The 18,076-nt window shown below is 35.4% G+C and overlaps 1 protein-coding gene across 1 annotated transcript in view; it reads left to right on the forward strand.

Moving 5' to 3' along the window:
* LOC148953461 (uncharacterized) overlaps window positions 1-18,076 on the forward strand; it is an 84,586-nt gene that overhangs the window by 28,004 nt on the left and 38,506 nt on the right. Inside the window, exons 4-5 of the mRNA XM_089087693.1 lie at window positions 1,533-1,769; window positions 9,861-10,000. Of these exons, the coding sequence (XP_088943819.1) occupies window positions 1,533-1,769; window positions 9,861-10,000 (377 nt within the window). The remainder of the gene's footprint in view (window positions 1-1,532; window positions 1,770-9,860; window positions 10,001-18,076) is intronic.

Raw genomic sequence — 18,076 nt, forward strand, 5'->3', positions numbered from 1 at the left:
TGCCCTCCAATCACTTTCGACTATTAAAGAGGGCACTAGCCTTTTCAGTTTCCAATCGAATGAGCCCTCTTTGAAGTCTCTACGAAAATTATTTCTATAAAACCTTAGATGTCCCCAGGGAATAACTTACAACCCTTGCCCTGAGGGGTATGGGGGGTTTGTCATCCTCAGAATCATAATTTCCACAACTTTCAACTAGGTTGAACAAAATGGTTATCTCAAAATTTTAATTGGATGTAGTTGGGGAAATGGTGGGCGTGAGAGGGGGTTAGTTCCCCTCCATTCACTTTCGACTATTAAAAAGGGCACTAGCCCTTTCAATTTGAAATCAAATGAGCCCTTTTTGGTGTCTACGGCAACAATTTCTATAAAAAACCTTATATGCCCCAGGATATAACTTACAACCCTTTCCCTGAGGGCTCTGAGGGGGTTGTCATCCTGAGAGACCTAATTTCCAGAACTTACAATTGAGTTGATCAAAATTAATATCTAAAGCTTTTGATTGGTAGCGTTTTGAGACATGGTGGGCGTGACAGGGGGGCTAGTTGCCCTATAATTACTTTCGAATGTTAAAAAGAACACTAGCCATTTCAATTTCCAATTGAATGAGTCCAATTGAATGAGAAAAAAAGGGGGGTTAGTTGCCCTCCAATCACTTTCGACTATTAAAAAAGGCACTAGCCCTTTGAATTTCCAATCGAATGCGCCTTTTTTCCAGTTTCTACGACAAACTTTTCAATAAAATTCGTATCCCAATTACCAATACTGTATGTAAACATTGGGTAAAGTCCATAACTTTAAGCCCTCTCCCCGGGGACTTTGAAGGAATAAGGCATCCTAAAAGACATATTTATTATATTTTCGACCATGCTGAACAAAATGGCTATCTCACATTTTTGATATGGTGACTTTGGGGATAAAATGAGCGTGGGAGGGGGCCTAGTTGCCCTTCATTTTTTTGGTCACTTGATAAGGGCAATAGAACTTTTAATTTCGGTTTGATCGAGCCTTCCCACGATATTCTAGGACCACTGGCTCGATACGATCACCCCTGGGGAAAACAAAAAAAAAACAAAAAAAAAACAAATAAACACGCATCCGTGATCTTTCTTCTGGCGAAAAATACAAAATTCCACTTTTTTGTGGATAGGAGCTTGAAACCTCTACACTAGGGTTCTTTGATACTCTAAATCTGATGGTGTGATTTTCATTAAGGTTCTATAATTTTTAGGGGGTGTTTCCCCCTTTTTAAAAAATCAGGCAAATTATCTCAGGCGCGTAACTTTTGATGGGTAAAACTAAACTTGATGAAACTTATATATTTGAAATCAGTATTAAAATCTGACTCGTGTCTATTAGTATCATTTTGATGTGTCTATTGGTATCAAAATTCCGTTTTTAGAGTTTCGGTTACTATTGAGCCGGGTCGCTCCTTACTGAAAGTTCGTTACCACGAGCTGTTTGATATAAACAAAATTGTGATAGAGTGTAAACGGCTTATGTGTCTGTTTAGTTAAGCGTTTCTATTTTAGATTCGCTCCTCATCGTTTGAGCCGTCGATCATCCTGCAACAACACTCCAGAACCAAGCCTGGAACTCTCAAATTGGCCAGCCCAAGCGATCACTCCAGTTGAAACTCCTATGGATAGATCGCCCACTTATGCTAAAACCTTCTCTTTTCCGTCAATAAGGAGCAATACGTCAAGAAAAAGCATGAAAGGAGGTGCTTCCAGTAGAAAACTTTCAGTTAAACAACGGAGGGAGTCCAGGTAAATAGAAGTATATAAATCAGTTATAAAAACAAAAGTATTTACAGACACCTATACAGGGAGGGGTTTTTGAATCGTCTCCCTCTCTGAGATGTGGAGATATTTCAATTTTTCCTAGAATATTTTATATCACCCAAAAACAAAAGTATTTACAGAAACTCTTGAAGGGATGGGTTTTTGAATCGTCTTCCTCTCTGAAATCTGGAGATATTTCAATTTTTACTATGATATTTTATGCGACCCATTTAATTCACTTACTTTTTTTGTTCTTTTTAGTTATTTGCAACCCCTGAAATGCCCCCCCCCAAAAAAAAAAATGTATATATACTACAGTTTAGGCTATATTTAAAGAAGAATACACACTATTTTAATCATGAAGTTATTTTAGCATCTTATTTTAGTAATTATTTTAGTATAAATTATATTAACTATTTTAGGAATAATTATTTTAGTTTAATATCGCTTTTTAATGCTTAATTATAGTGAGAATCCAAAGTCTTACTCGTGTTTTCTGAAAGTCTCAGATACTGGAAGTATTTTTAGGTTTGTCTGATTTTTTCTTGTTTTTTTTAAGGCAATAGTAAACTACATTAAAAATAATACGACTTCTTTTGTGAAGTTATAAACTGGACATGTCTGCTCACTTCATAAAGGTACCAGCCGCTATTCAAACACGCTTCTCGGACAATATTACGAACTGCTACTTTATGTGATAAAATAAAAAAAAACAAGTTTTTTTAACTGAAAGTAAGAAAAACTTGCTTTCGCGCTAAAGTTTTTTATTGTTTAAAAAAAATAAGAGTTGTGAGGAAGTCAAACTTTAGCGTAAAGAGCGAGGCGTTGAGGAGGGGACAGCCCCTTTCATATACAGAATAATTTCTGTTCGTTTTAAGTTTTAACGTCGTTCCTTACTTTCAGTTAAAAAAAAACTTTTTTTTTTTTATTTAATTTTTGAACGTTTTTGAATTGAGTTAGATTTTGGCTCACCGTACACGAATAATTAAAACAAAATTTGCATATTAATTTTACTTTTATTTCGTTAAATGGCTTTCTCGAAACTTGTTTGATTTTGTTTACGAACATTTTTATTAGTAATAAATATACGTAACTTGCGAATTAGTTTACGTAACGAACTTCTATATTCATATATTTTTAATACGTATATTAGGGGGCTCGCCTACTAGTTAATACCTCGCTCTTTAAGCTAAAGTTCGAATTTTGTTCCAATTCTTTAAAAATGACCCCTTGATCACAAAGGCCGTTATTTAGAATAAATAGCTCTTATGAAACTACTAAAAAATCTTTGTCTTAAAGAGCGAGGTAGCCTACTGACTAGGGGGTGAACCCAATCATATACTTAATATTCTCTATTCGTTTTAAGTTTTGATGCTACTCCTTATTTTCAGTTGGAAAACTTTTTTTTTATATTTAATTTCTGATCTTTTTTTAAATAATGCTGGGAAATCCGGCGCCCCCTTCATAGAAATGTCCCTTCCCCCATGAAAACTTCCTTCATGGAAAGATCCTCCCACATAACCCCCACTCACCCAGCCCCCTAATACCTGAAACAATCCCTCTGAAAACGTCTGTATACTTCCTAATAACCAATACTATATGCTAACATTGGGCAAAGTTCATAACTTTCAGCCCTCCCCCGACGACTTAGAGGGATTAAGTCATCCTAAAGGACATATTTATCATATTTTCAACCATGCTGAACAAAATGGCTATCTAAATGAGCGTGGGAGGGGGCCTAGTTGCTCTCCATTTTTTGGTCACTTAAAAATTGCACTAGAACTTTTAAGTTTCGATCCAATGAGTCCTCTCACGATGTTCTAGGACCACTGGATCGATACGATCACCCCTGAGAAAAACAAAAAAAAAACAAATAAACACGAATTCGTGATCTTCCTTTTTGCAAAAAATGCAAAATTCCACATTTTTGTAGATATGAGCTTGAAACCACTACATTAGGGTTTTCTGATACGCTGAATATGACGGTGTGATTTTCATCAAAGTTCTATATTTTTTAGTGGGTCTTTCCCCCTTTTTTCGAAAATCAGCCGAATTTTTCTCAGGCGCGTAACTTTTGATGGGTAAAACTAAACTTGATGAAAGCTATATATTTGAAATCAGCCTTGAAATCTGATTCTTTTGACGTATCTGTTGGTATCAAAAACCCGTTTTCTAGAGTTTTGGTTACCATTGAGCCGGGTCGCTCCTTACTTACAGTTAGTTACCACGAAATGTTTGATAAAAATGTAACAGCTGAACTTATGCTGGCAAAACCTTCATAGGTGTTTTAGCAACTGTGATATATGGGTCACAACTACGGAGTGACACAACGTCACATGCGCACAGTTTAAAAAGGACTTGCACATTATTGGTATCAGTTTCGAAGTTATACAATATATTACAGCTAATTAGTTGGTTTCAAAAAAAACCTATTTTCCTAATTTAGTAATTGAGATAAACAAGCACTTAAACAAGTTCTTGACCTTACTCATCCATCCAATCACCTAGGACAAAACAGTATAACCAATCCATTAGCCAAGTAATCATGTCCAAAATCGAGCAAAGCTCACATTAATAAATGTAAGTCGTTGTACAAATACCAGCAAAAGTACCTTAAATCTAATAAAATATTCCCCATGTGATCAACTCATATTAGGGCTCCTCAGAGGAATACACGCTTGTCAATAGGAGTTTCGGTGCTTTAAACTCCTGACCCTAGCAAATGAGCTTGTCTGCCATAAGAACTTATGTCATGCCTTGTGTATTGTCACATGAGAAATATATACAGAAAAATTAAAAATAACCAAAATATGTATATATACCCACCAATTTTGAGCCACATCACCACAGTCACCAAGAGCTAATTCGAAATAATGTATATATTAATCTGAAAGAATACCATTTTGGAGATTTTTACCCCCCCCCTTACTTGCAAAACAACCCTCCGTCAAAAAACCCCGATTTACTTTCATGGAAAACCTTCCAAGAAATTTTTTTTACCCTACCCACCTGTAACAAAACACATGTTTGAGTTAAAACTTACCCTAATTTAAAAAAAAAATTATGGAAAAAATACATCAACAGAGTTACATCAAAATATCATTTAATATATCTTGATAACTTGTATTATGCTTCTCTAAAATTTCATTATACTGAAAATTCAATTTTTTAAATTGGGAAGTAAGTTTATTGGTGGGAAAACCGCTTAAGACTAATTTATAGCTAAGTATTTGACTTCTATTTCCGAAATATACGTAATTACTAGAAATACTTGCATATCTAAGAAACTTGGAATAAAACACTGAATATATGATATTTGAATATATATTGGTTTTAAGGAATGGGAAATTGACTACTTCAAAATTAAAATCATCCGTTTTTAAATATATTTTAAAAACTAATTTTTTATTATTCGAAGCATTAATATCTAAATCTAAAAAGTGGTTATAATTGCCTTTCCTATACCTCGGTTCCAGAATTAACTCTGGTGGGTAAATAATATTCGAAATATTCATAAACTCTTAACAATTTATCACCAGAAGATCATCTAAATATTGTTATTATTTGAAAGCGAATATTTAACATTACTTGGTTTCTTTTTATTAATCATATACTCGTATTCTGATTGGCTTCAAAACAAGTCCGCTGTAAATGGACTGGTATTACCCTTCATAGGAATCCCAATAATTTCCTTATATAGATTACCATGTCAAACAGTTCGTAGCATTGAGCTGTAGGTAAGGAGCGATGCGGCTCAATAGCAACCGAAACTCTAAAAACAGAGTCTTGATAATCATGGATACATCAAAAGAATTGAATTTTGATGCTTATTCAAAATATATAAAATTTGTCAGGTTTAAGGTTACCCATCAATAGTTACGAGCCTGAGAAAATTTGTCCAATTTTTGAAAAGGGGGGAAAACAGCCCCAGAATATCAGGTGATCTTAATGAAAATCACTCGATCAGATTCATTGTATCAGAGAGCCCTACTGTAGAGATTTCCAGTTCCTACATATAAAAATGTGGAATTTTTGGTTTTCCCGGAAGAAAGATCATGGTTTTTTTTTGGTTTTTTTCCTCGGGAGTGATCGTATAGAACCAATGATCCCAGAGGAGCGTAGGAGGGTACATTTGATCAGAAATCAAGAGTTCTATTGCCCTTTTTAAGTGACCAAAAATATTGGAGGACGGCTAGCCCCCCTCACGCTCATTTTTTTTCCAAAAGTCACCCCATCAATATTTTGATATAGCCATTTTGTTAAGCCTAGTCGAAGAATCTATTAACTATATCTCTGAGGATGACTTGACCCCCCATAGTCCCTGGGAAAGAGCTACAAGCTATGAATTCTGCCCAATTTTTACATATAGCCTTGGTTATTGGGAAGTATACATACATTGGGGGTATTTTTAGCAGGGGGTTATTTCGGATGATTTCTTGTGGTGGATTGTTTTGTTGGGCAAGGGAGTATTCTATGGAATGGGAGCCAGATTTTCCGGAATTATTTAAAAAAAAGGGTCAGAAATTATATAATAATAAAAACAGCTTTTTTAACTGAAAGTAAGGAGCAACATTAAAACTTAAAACGAACAGAAATTTCTACGCATATGAAAGGATTGTCCCTTCCTTAATACCTCGCTCTTTACGCTAAAGGTTTTCTTAGAACTTTTAAAAATCTTATTATTCTAATTAAACGGCCCTTGTGTTTCAGGGCTGTCATTTTTAAAAATTGAAACAAAAATTCAAACTTTAGCGGATAGAGCGAGGTATTGCGAAGAGAGCAATCCCCCTCATATATGTAATACTATCTGTTCGTTTTGAGTTTAATGTTACTCTTTACTTACAGTTGAAAAAAAATTGTTTTTTGTTGTTTTTTAATCGCTCCTAAGATCATTTGAAAAACCACTGAAAGAACTATATGTGTTAAGATCCCTATTGGAAAATAAAAATTATTCATAATTTGACTTTTATACGTATACGTGTAAACTGCTGTTTATGAAAAAAAACTAGGAAAGTAGTAGTGTTACTCTGCAAAATAAGCCAAACGACGAGTTTCAGTCTTATTGCTTTATTTTTATCCTACAACCAGTACAGATACTTCTAGCAACTAATTGCTGCACGAAGCCATCTGAGGTCAACACAGTCTACGCATGCTTCTTTTTCAAAATTCAATAAAAAAACAAGTTTTTTAAACTGAAAGTAAGGAGCGACATTAAAACTTAAAACGAACAGAAATTATTCCGTATATGAAAGGGGCTGTCCCCTCCTCAACTCCTCGCTCTTTACACAAAAGTTTTTTATTGTTTTAAAAAATAAAGCTGCGAGGCAGAGTCAAACTTTTGCGTAAAGAGCGAGGCGTTGAGGAGGGGACAGCCCCTTTCATATACGGAATAATTTCTGTTCGTTTTAAGTTTTAATGTCGCTCCTGACTCTCAGTTTAAAAAACTTGTTGTTTTATTTAATTTCTGATCGTTTTTCAGTTAATGCAGCTTTTATTTTGGCTCACGGTCATTGAATAAGTAAACAAAATTTGCATAAAAATTTTACTTTTCTTTTGCTAAATGGCTGTCTCTAAATTTGATACTGACGTAATTTACAAATTAACTTACGTAACCCTAGTCAATACCTTGCTCTTTAAGCTAAAGTTCGAATTTTGTTCCAATTCTTTAAAAATGACCCCTTAATCACAAAAGCCGTTAATTAGAATAAATAGCTCTTATGAAAGTACTAAAAAAAATTTGGCTTAAAGAGCGAGGTATTGACTAGAAGGTGAACCCAATTATATAGCTAATATTTTCTGTTCGTTTTAAGTTTTGATGTTGCTCCTTACTTTCAGTTGAAAAACTTGTTTTTTTATATTTAATTTATGATTTTTGTTTTAAATAATGATGGGAAATCCGGTGCCCCCTTCATAACCATGTCCCATCCCCCATGAAAATTTCCTCCATGAAAAGATCCTTCCATATAACCCCCGACCCACCCCCACCCCCCACTACCAGATAAAATTCCCCCTGAAAACGTCTGTATACTTCCCAATAACCAATACTATATGTTAACATTGGGTAAAGTTCATAACTTTCAGCCCTCACCCTGGAGGCTTCGAGTGATTAAGTCATCCTAGAAGACATAGTTATAATATTTTCGACCATGCTGAACAAAATGGCCATCTCAAAATTTTGATCGGGTGACTTTGGGAAAAAAATGAGCGTGGGAGGGGGCCTAGTTGCCCTCTATTTTTTTTGTTCACTTAAAAATGGCACTAGAACTTTTAATTTGCGTTCCAATAAGCCCTCCTACGATATTTTAGGACCACTGGGTCGATACGATCACCCCTGGTAAAAAGAAAAAAAACAAAAAAAAACAAAAAACAAATAAACACGCACCCGTGATCTTTCTTCTGGCAAAAAATGGAAAATTCCACATTTTTGTAGATAGGAGCTTGAAACCTCTACAGTAGGGTTCTCTGGTACGCTGAATATGATGTTGTAATTTTCATTAAGGTTCTAGAACTTTTAGGGGGTCTTTCCCCCTTTTTTCGAAAATCAGCCAAATTTTCTCAGGCGCGTAACTTTTGATGAGTAAGATTAAACTTGATGAAACTTATATATTTGAAATCAGAATTAAAATCTGATTCTTTTGATGTATCGATTGGTATCAAAATTCCGTTTTTTAGAGTTTCGAATACCATTGAGCCGGGTCGCTCCCTACTTACAGTTCGTTACCACGAACTGTTTGACAGTCTATTTTTTATTCCTCAAATAGATGGGCGAAAAAGCAAAATTTTTAGCAGGCTATCATCCTTCATCCTAAAATTTAATTTTAGAAAAAGGGGGAAAACTGAAAAAAAATTGTGATCGTGATTAAAGTTACATTGTGAAATTCAACGTAACTGAAAGGAAAATAAACGTAACTGAAAAGAAATTCAGCATTACTGCAAAAATCTAAAGGAGGTTGCAAACCCCCATTTGAAAAAACAAGAAATTGAAATTTCTCAAAGGATAATAGCACTTAAACTTGTTTATTTCTTTACAGCGTTCAACTGAAAGTTAGGAGCAACATTAAAACTCAAAACAAACAGAAATTATTCCGTAAATGAGGCGTTTCCCCCCATCTCAATACATTTCTCTTTACGCTAAAGTTTGACTGTTTGTCCCAATTTCTTAAGACCGACTGCTAAAACACAAGGGCTGTTTAATTAGAACATAAAGCCTTTTTAAGTGCTAACGACTTTAGCGTGAAGAGTGAGGAATTGAGGAGGGGTACAACCCGTTCAAATACGGAATAATTTCTGTTCATTTTGTGTTTTAGTGCAGCTTCTTACTTTCAGTTGAACAAACTTGTTTTTTTTTATTTAATAGAACTAGTGGTCGTAGAAAACTAGGACGAACCGATTCGAACAGACATTTATAGTTGTAGTGGCCTTCCTAAGTTAGAAAAATAGCCAAGGAGTTTCCAAGGAATCTCACTAAAAGTCACAAACATTTTAAAATAATCACTCGAGTTTTTACATAAGACATGTTGGTTACTTTTCTGATCAAGTAAATTTTAAATTAGGGACATTAAGAGGCATACAAGTGAGTTCCGTGGTAAGAGAGGTTTTGTATCAGGGTTTCAGACATAACCTGGTTCCCACTTATCTCATTATTCACAAATAATGATTAGCTTCAATGAATAGCTTCACAAATTATAAAAAATATTCCCAAAAATTTTAAAGTCGAGAGTTACTGTTTTAGTTTAAAATAATATTTCTGTTTCATTGCCCCCTCCCCAGGAAAGTGTTAGTTTTTGTCCCCATTCTTACCTCCATTCCACGTTTTAAATAAAAAGCAAAACGCATCTTGTTTCATCTTTACTTCACGTAATGGTTATACGGTAATGGTCTTTACTTCACGTAATGGTCAATGGTTCAATAATGTTTAATGTCTCTAAATCGGTTCAAAACAAAAACTCCCCTATTATTGAATTTCTAAAAAAGAAAACGGTGGTTTTACATCCTAAAATTTTCTTCATTTTGTCTTAGTTTCCTTGAGCCTTAAAAAAAAAATTTATTTGGCTATTCCTGATAAATATTTTTCAGACGGGAGAGACGAGTAAGCACTGCTCCGTTACCAGAAGAGGATTTAAGCAACCAGAAAAAAAATCTTTTTGGATTGCTTGCAGACTTCCGAAATAGGCTAATGGGCAGAGAATCTCAGATAAAGAAAAAATCTGAAGTTGGTATGTTTATTAGAAATGTTTACATAACGAAGCTATTACTGTTCATAACCAAATTCTAGCATAAAAGATTCACGTCAGATCTCCAAGAAATTTATCAAGCTGATTTATAATGAAGCTAGGCCTACTAAAATTAAACACTGATTGAAGTACCACTCAATTAGTTCAAATTAAAACAGTTTTAGGGTTTCTAGGATTTTTAAAATCTGAATTTAGTAAGTTTATTTAATCATTTTGCATAACAAAGCTATTTATCTTTCAGAAATATATTTAGTATAAAGTGTGACGCCAAATATTTCTATAAAAAAAAAAAAAAAAAAAAAAATAAACTCAGAAAATTGTCTAAGCTGATTTACACCGAAAATGCATCTACTGCGATTCCACATGGTTTAAAATATCCCCCAATCAACTCAAATTAAAATTCTCTTGTATTTTTGATAAATTAAGCTGTTTACTTTATTAGCCTTCACCAAGGGCCGGATAAAAAGCAATTGGAATAATTGGGCTCAATCGGGCCCGCGTTAGGAAGGGCCCCGTGCTGCCATCAAAGATAACAGTTTTTTTCGAAATAGGGAAATATTTTTAACAATTCCGGCAAGCGTAGCTTCTGGAGAGAGATCATTTTTCAGGCTAAAACCAATAAAAAAAAACCCATCTGATATCAACAATGAATCAGGAAATAATAAATAGCTAAGCAATTATGTCGATTGATAGTGAAGACATAAGGAAATTAAATTTTCAAACAGTTTTAGGAGAATTTATAGAACAAAAACCTAGAAATATGTAAATTCATCTATTCATATTCGTTGATGTAAATTTCAAAAGGCATTTTCAGCAATTTCATAATATCTCGAGGACAAAAACATAAATTAACACAAGCTCAAAATGAGGACAACAGAGAACAAAAACATAAGCTTGAAATGGACAAACAGGACCATCAAATGAGGCAAGATCAAGAGAACGACCTAAGGATACATGGGTCATACATCATAATATATACATCGTTACTTGGTGTTAGAATCATGCCTCTCTGGAACACATTTGTTCGCAGTAGGAGGTATATGTCCTAGCTAGAAATTGCCTGTCTCTGGGGAGTGGTGGGGGGCCTAAAACTAGGTTCAAGGTCAAATAGCATCTAGACTTTGCCTCTCATGAAAACATATGCTCGCATACGAGAAAACAGGTGCGTAGCGAGCCTGAAAGTGCGACAGTAAAGCTTCACCATGTCGGGAAACCTAAAAACCCCTCGAAAAAAGGAATTGCAGGCTCTATATATGAAAATAAGACAGGAAGTACAGAGAATAACACTACTTATTTATCAAACAGTTAGTAGTAACGAAAAGTAAGTAAGAAACGATGCGGCTCAATAGTAACCGAATCTCTAAGAAATAGAGTCTTGATAACAAAATATACATCAAGAGAATCGAATTTTGATGCTTATTCAAAATATGTAAAATTCGTCAAATTTAATTTTACGCTTTAAAAATTACGAACCTGAGAAAATTTGCCTAATTTTTGAAAAAGAAGTTCAGTACAGGAGATAGGTTTGATATTTTCAGCGTTTATTCCAATTTTCAACGTCACCGTTTTTAAAAATTTTCATGAGTTTTGTATTTTTTTTTTCAAATATGAAATAGGCATTGTTGGTATAGGAATTAATTTTATACAAAATTGTATCGCTCATAATGATTTTTTTACAGGAGTACCCCCCCCCCCCCCATCTCCCCAATTTTCTTTCTGAATCCCTTGGACACAAAGAGCGTCTAAAATAAACAGTTAAAGCTAAGAGCCAAACTAGGATAAAAAGAAAAAAACTTCACAGCAAAGTTTGTTGTTTGTTGTTGTTTTTCCTCTTCTTCTTCTTTTTCGAAAAACTTCACAGCAAAGTTTGTTGTTTGTTGTTGTTTTTCCTCTTCTTCTTCTTTTTCGAAAAACTTAACAGCAAAGTTTGTTGTTGTTTTTCATCTTTTTCTTCTTTTTCAAAAAACTTCACAGCAAAGTTTGTTGTTTGTTGTTGTTTTTCTTCTTCTTCTTCGTCGTCGATTTTCAAGTAAATTCAATATAAACTTCTAAATAGTTTAATTCAGTTCAGTTCAGCAGTAAAGGAAACGGATAATATTACAGATTTGGCACTTGATCAGGGTTCGATTAGCTAGAAATGCTGGAATGGATCAATTAATTCTAAGTGATTTGCAGTTTCTCTTGTGTAGCCAAGGTTCTTTTTTTCGTATTCCTGGAATGAATCCAAATTTCCAGAAATGGACAATACCCAATGGATATTTCACAATAGTACTTCGATTGTTACAGCCATAAAAATGCAATTTACAACTATCAACAAAAGTACTTGAGTTTCATAATAGGCTCTTTGTGTCTTTCTAATCAAGTCGTTTGGGATTTTCTACTTAGAAATGACCCAAAAACTCTAAGGAAATAACGGTCGATCGAGGAAAAAAAGAAATTAATATCTAGGTGTAAAGAAGTATCTCAGATAGTTTCAATAGTTAGTTTTACTTTAAAGAATGTTTTTATTTCATATATTTTATTACGGATATTTCCTTTATTGCATTTGTGAATATGGCCTAAGGTAAGACCAATTGTCATTAAATTAAACTTTCCAGATAACAAGAATCCAAATTTCAAGCTGAAAAATGGGTAAACCTCGGATTCTATGTGCTCTTAAACCCTTTGCCCACCCCCCAAATAATTCTCAAAAGCAAATGAAAGCTAGGTTCAATAAAATAGTTTAAATTCCCTCTCCCCTTCCCACCCTTATATTGATAACATTAATTATCCTAATTAATACCCAGGCGAATTCACTTAAATAGTCATTATTGATATTGCTCATGATATTTGTCTCTAACGCTGAGAATGGCAGCATTGATGGTAGTTGGATCAATAGCAGTCTGCTAAAGATTAGCGTGAAGTAAAGAGCCAGCCACAGTCCATATTAACCGAAAATTCGAGAACGCATTTCTAAATGAGTTTTAAATATATAAAAAAAAAAAATCCGCTTGAAAATGATTCAGGAAAGATAACTATTATCCGTGTTAAACTTCAAAGTAAAAAGTATAACGAGAACGAAGTTATTGGAGTTTTGAATAAGACCTAAGAGAAGAGGAAAGACCTAACCTCTACCTCAAAAATTAAAGAAAATCTTATTTCAGTGTGTGTATCACCAGAGTCGTATCTAAGATTTTCTTTTGGGTGGGGGGGGGGATACAAGTGGATTTTTCAGGAGGGTTAAAAAAAATATTTTTAAACCCATCAAAAAACTTTTTATATTCATTTTGTTATGTTTTCATGAGTCGGACAAATATTTCAGTGAAGGGGGTCAATCCCCCTACCCTCCCCATGGATACGGCCTTGTGTCCAATTCTCTAACTTTTTTTTATTGAGGAGTGCCTCGAATATCCCATTTTGGCTTTGTCAGCATCTTCTCAAAACCATCGTGATCCAAGTAATCATATTAAAGCAAAGGATTTTGCCAAAATGAAGCATGTGATTTCCCTTCATGTCCAGTACAAACTAATTACCCAATGTCGTGCCAAAAAGTCAATTGTCTCAACAATCAATAATTTAGTTATTGGCTCCCAGTCTTGCGGGAAAAAATGACGTCTTTGAGATAAGCCAATTAAAATTTAAAAATGATTGGTTTTGAAATACCAAGGTGGCAGATGTACGTTTTTCAAACTTAAATTGTTTGTCATGAGGCAGCGAATGAATATCTTGAATAATTGACTAGAAAGTGATTTGTTTGTATATCTTACTATGTATAAGGTATCTTATCATATATATTCTAATTCTCATCATTTGTTTAACCCTGGAATGCTGTCGCTTCGAAAATTTTACGATCGCCAAACTGTTTTTCGAGATTCCCGTTTCGGTGGAATCACATCGACTTGTCATCTCAAGGTTTTCAGTCGATAACAACGACTTCAGTCGGCCGATTTCTTAAGATGGCCGATTTAAGTCGGCCATCTTTTGGTCAAAATTATCATTCGGGGCTATAAAAAGGGAGAACGCCCATTTGTTGCGGCAAAATCTTTTAGTTTATTAAAAGAGAATATGATTTTTTTTTAATTTCCAGTAAAATTAGCCGTCGCCCAATTTTCTAGGGATACGTTCACTCATACATTGTAATCGTTTACTTAATATATACGTTGAAAAATTTTATGCATATGCAACAAATGAGAAATATTAATATTTAAAATTGCTGAAAACAATGCTCCTGGTAGGACTTGTCAACTTCTTCCCCCAAGAAATTTCCTGGCAAGGCTCATGATGCCCGCCTCGCCACGTAGACCAAAAATATTCCTGGGAATCAAAAAGGATTAGATATAAGGTTTGGGTTTGCTACAATAAAATGGCAAAAAACACTACTTTCTTACGGCACAGTATTTTTGGTCACTTAAAAAGTTCACCGGAAACTTCAATGTCAATTCAAATGAGTCCTCTCCCGATCTTCTAGGACCGTCCGTATAAAACGACTACCCACTAAAAAAAAAGCAAACGCGCATCCGTAATCCTTCTACTGGAAAAAAAAATGCAAAATTCGTTTTTTGGATAGGAGCTTCAATACACCCTCACGGGGAAGGAGGTTCCCGACTACCCCTCTTTTCACCTAACGAATCTCATTGAAATTGGGAAACAGTGATTTTGTTCAAAATAGTCCAAAAGAACATATAACAATGCCTCTACGGTTTACACAAGCCCCCCCAGTGCCCTGGGGATAGGGCACTGGGAGACTATAAGGTTTTTATGGAATGGGTGATTGTATAAACTTGAGATGTAACTCATTTGATTTGAAATCGGAAGTTATAGTGGCCTTTTTAAGAGTCAAAAATGATCTGAGAGCAACCAGCCTTCCCTCCCACGCCCATTATTTCCCCAAAGATATCCAATTTAAATTTGGAGATAGCAATTTTGTTCCTCTTAGTTGAAGGGTTTGGAAATTATGACTTTGAGGAAGACACCCCTGCCCCCACAGCAGGGCAAGGGTTGTAAGTTATTCCTTGGGGGCATATAAGGTTTCTAAGGAAAGAGCGGTCGTATATACTTTGGAGGGGATTCATTGGTTTGGTAATCAGAATTTCTAGTGGCCTTTTTGAGAGTAAAAGTGATCAGAGAGCAGCTACCCCCCCCCCACACGTCGGGTTTTCCCAAAATGCATACAATAGAAAATTCAAGACACTCATTTTATTCAAAATAGTCCAAATATTATATAACAAGGCTTTTGGGGTTGATACAAACCACCAGAGCCCGGGGGTGAGGGCTGTAAGCTATACCCCAGGGGGATGGTTGTTTAACTTTAGAGGAGGCTCATATGGTTGAAAATAGGAAGTTCTAGTTCCCTTTTAAGAATTAAAAGTGATGGAGGGTAGCTAGTTTCTCTCCCCCCCCCCCCTTCCCAGCCACTCCTCTTTTCACCAAATGCGTCTAATTGAAATTGTGAGATAGCGAGTTTGTTCAAAAAAGTCCAAAAAAGATAAAACAATGCCTCTAGGGTTGACACAACCCCCCCCCCCCCCGCCCCCGGGTTATAGGGTTTTGTTTTATGCCCTGGGGTCATATAAGGTTTTTATAGAAAGGGCGGTCCTATATACTTTGGAGAGAAACCATTAGATTGGTAATCAGAAGTTCAAGTGCTCCTCTTAAGAGTCAAAGGTATCAGAGCGCAGCTATCCCCTCCCCCACACACGTCGTATTTCCTCGAGATGCATCCAATAGAAATTTTGTGACTGTCATTTAATTCAAAATAGTCCAAAGATCATATAACAAGGCTTTTGGGGTTGATACTAACTACCAGAGCGTGGGGGCGAGGGTTTTAAGTTATGCCCCTGGGACATTTAAGGTTCTTGTGGAAGGGATAGTTGCATAAACTATAGATGTGTCTCATTTGGTTAAAATTGGAGGTACTAATTCTCATTTATGAGCCAAAAGTGATGAAGGTCAAAAAGTGATGAGCCAAAAGTAGTCCAAAGAACATGTAAAAATGCCTCCAGGGTTGAAACAACCCCCAGAGCGCTGGGGAAAGGGCTTTAAGTTGTGCCCTGGGACATGTAAGGTTTTTATGAAATGGGTGGTCTTATATAATTCAGATGGGTCTCATTTGATATGAAATTGGAAGCTATAGTGCCATTATCAAGAGTGAAAGTGATTTGAGAGTAACCAACAACCCCCCCTCCGACACCTCAGAGCAAGGGCTGTAGGCTAGGCAATTTATTCACTCTTTATATATAGTATAGGCGATTAAGAAAAGGTATGCATGTTTGGATTCTACTTTCCCAAAATAAAAAGAGAATGTTGAGAGGAGTGTTGAACTAAATCAAAACATGTTATGTATATATGGGTTGTCAAAAGGGTGTAACTCAGAAATGACTGACTATATTAATTTGGAACTTTAAAAAAATGATAAGAGAGATGATCAATTGAACAAAAAGGCAATATTTTCACGGTTCTACTAATACAACTACTGCTGCTTTTACGGCTACTACAACTACCATTACTGCTACCACTACTGCCACTAAAACTACTGCTTCTGTAGCGACTACTGCTAAGGGTGACGATATTGGAAATAAACATCTGAGGAAACATTGATGGGAAAGTTGAACTAAATCAAAACATATTATGTGTATACAGATTAGGGGCGTATCAGCAATATTTTTGGAACGGCTTATCGTATCAAGAGGAAACTTTAGAGGCATCATGAGTGGGGTGTTAAGTTGGTCAAAAGACAAAACGTCCCTGCCACTACTGCTATTAATACTGATGCTACAGCTGTTACTACTAATAATAATACACTATTACTGCTACCACTGTTCCTATTACTACACCTATTATTATGATACTAGTACAATTAAGGCTACACGCACAAAGGTGAAAGTTGGACAGGGTATTGGTAGGGAATTCGAACTAAATGAAAACACACTATCCGTATGCAGATTGTCAAAAGGGCGTATCTGAAGAATGGATTTGGGTATTAAATTGGAACTTTTAGAGAACTTAAATGGGAAGATCAATTGACAAAAACGTAATACATGAATGTGACTACAGTACTAACACTAATACCACGGCTAAATTTACCGATACTGCTACAACTACTAAACTACTCCAACTGCTAGTTCAATTGCAACAACTTGTTAGGCTTAGAAGATTAAGGTGAAAAGGGTGTCAAAAGATTGTCAAAAGCACACATCAGCAATATTTTTATAACGGCTTGCCGTGCCAAGGTAAAACTTCCGGGGCATCATGAAAGCGATATTCAACTGACTAAAAGGCAATATGAACATGTTACTACCTCTATTAATACTGCTGTTACTGCTGCTACTATTACTACTAATACAACACTAACACTGCAACTACTTCTACTACCGCCAAAACTACTATGATAATAGTATTACTAAGGCTAAGCCTATGAAGAAACAAATTTGAGATATTAAGAAATTGTCAAAATTAAGAATTGTCAAAATAGCATATGTTACGAATTGATTTGTGTATTAAGTTGGAACCCTCAGAGAATGCTATAAGGAGAAGATTAATTGATCAAAAGGCAATATGTGCACACTACTATTAATACTACCACTACTGCAACATTTACTAGTTCTACTACTGCTTTTAATGTTGCTCCAACTACTTCTATCGCAGCTGCTTGTAAGGTTAAGAGCATTAAGATGAACATTTCAAGAACTATATTAATATACAGGTTATCAAAAGGGCATTTGAACAATGTAATGGCAAAGACTAATTGTATTAAGTTCAGTAGTAATACTACTGCACTGACTACCAGGGGCGTTCCGAGGCTCATTTTATAGGGGGGGGGGGTGATCTTCGTAAATTTTACCGTAAATTCTACCTGATTTATGCCGAATTTTCTGCCTTCTGTGAAAATTTTACCGAATGCCAAAAAATGTCGGCGGGAGCGGTGGCGTGCCCCTCCCCCCCCCCCCTTTGGGACGCCCCTGGTGACTACTATTACAACTATACCTAGGGGTATGAAGGTGAAATTTTCAGAGAATATTTCCGAAAATTTCTGTTGTACGGATGACAACCTGCCATCCGTATGCAGGTTGTCAAAAAGGC

Source organism: Artemia sp. Qi Xiang Cuo, chromosome 4, assembly GCF_049724085.1.
Source record: "Artemia sp. Qi Xiang Cuo chromosome 4, ASM4972408v1, whole genome shotgun sequence".
Taxonomy (NCBI): Eukaryota; Metazoa; Arthropoda; class Branchiopoda; order Anostraca; family Artemiidae; genus Artemia; species Artemia sp. Qi Xiang Cuo.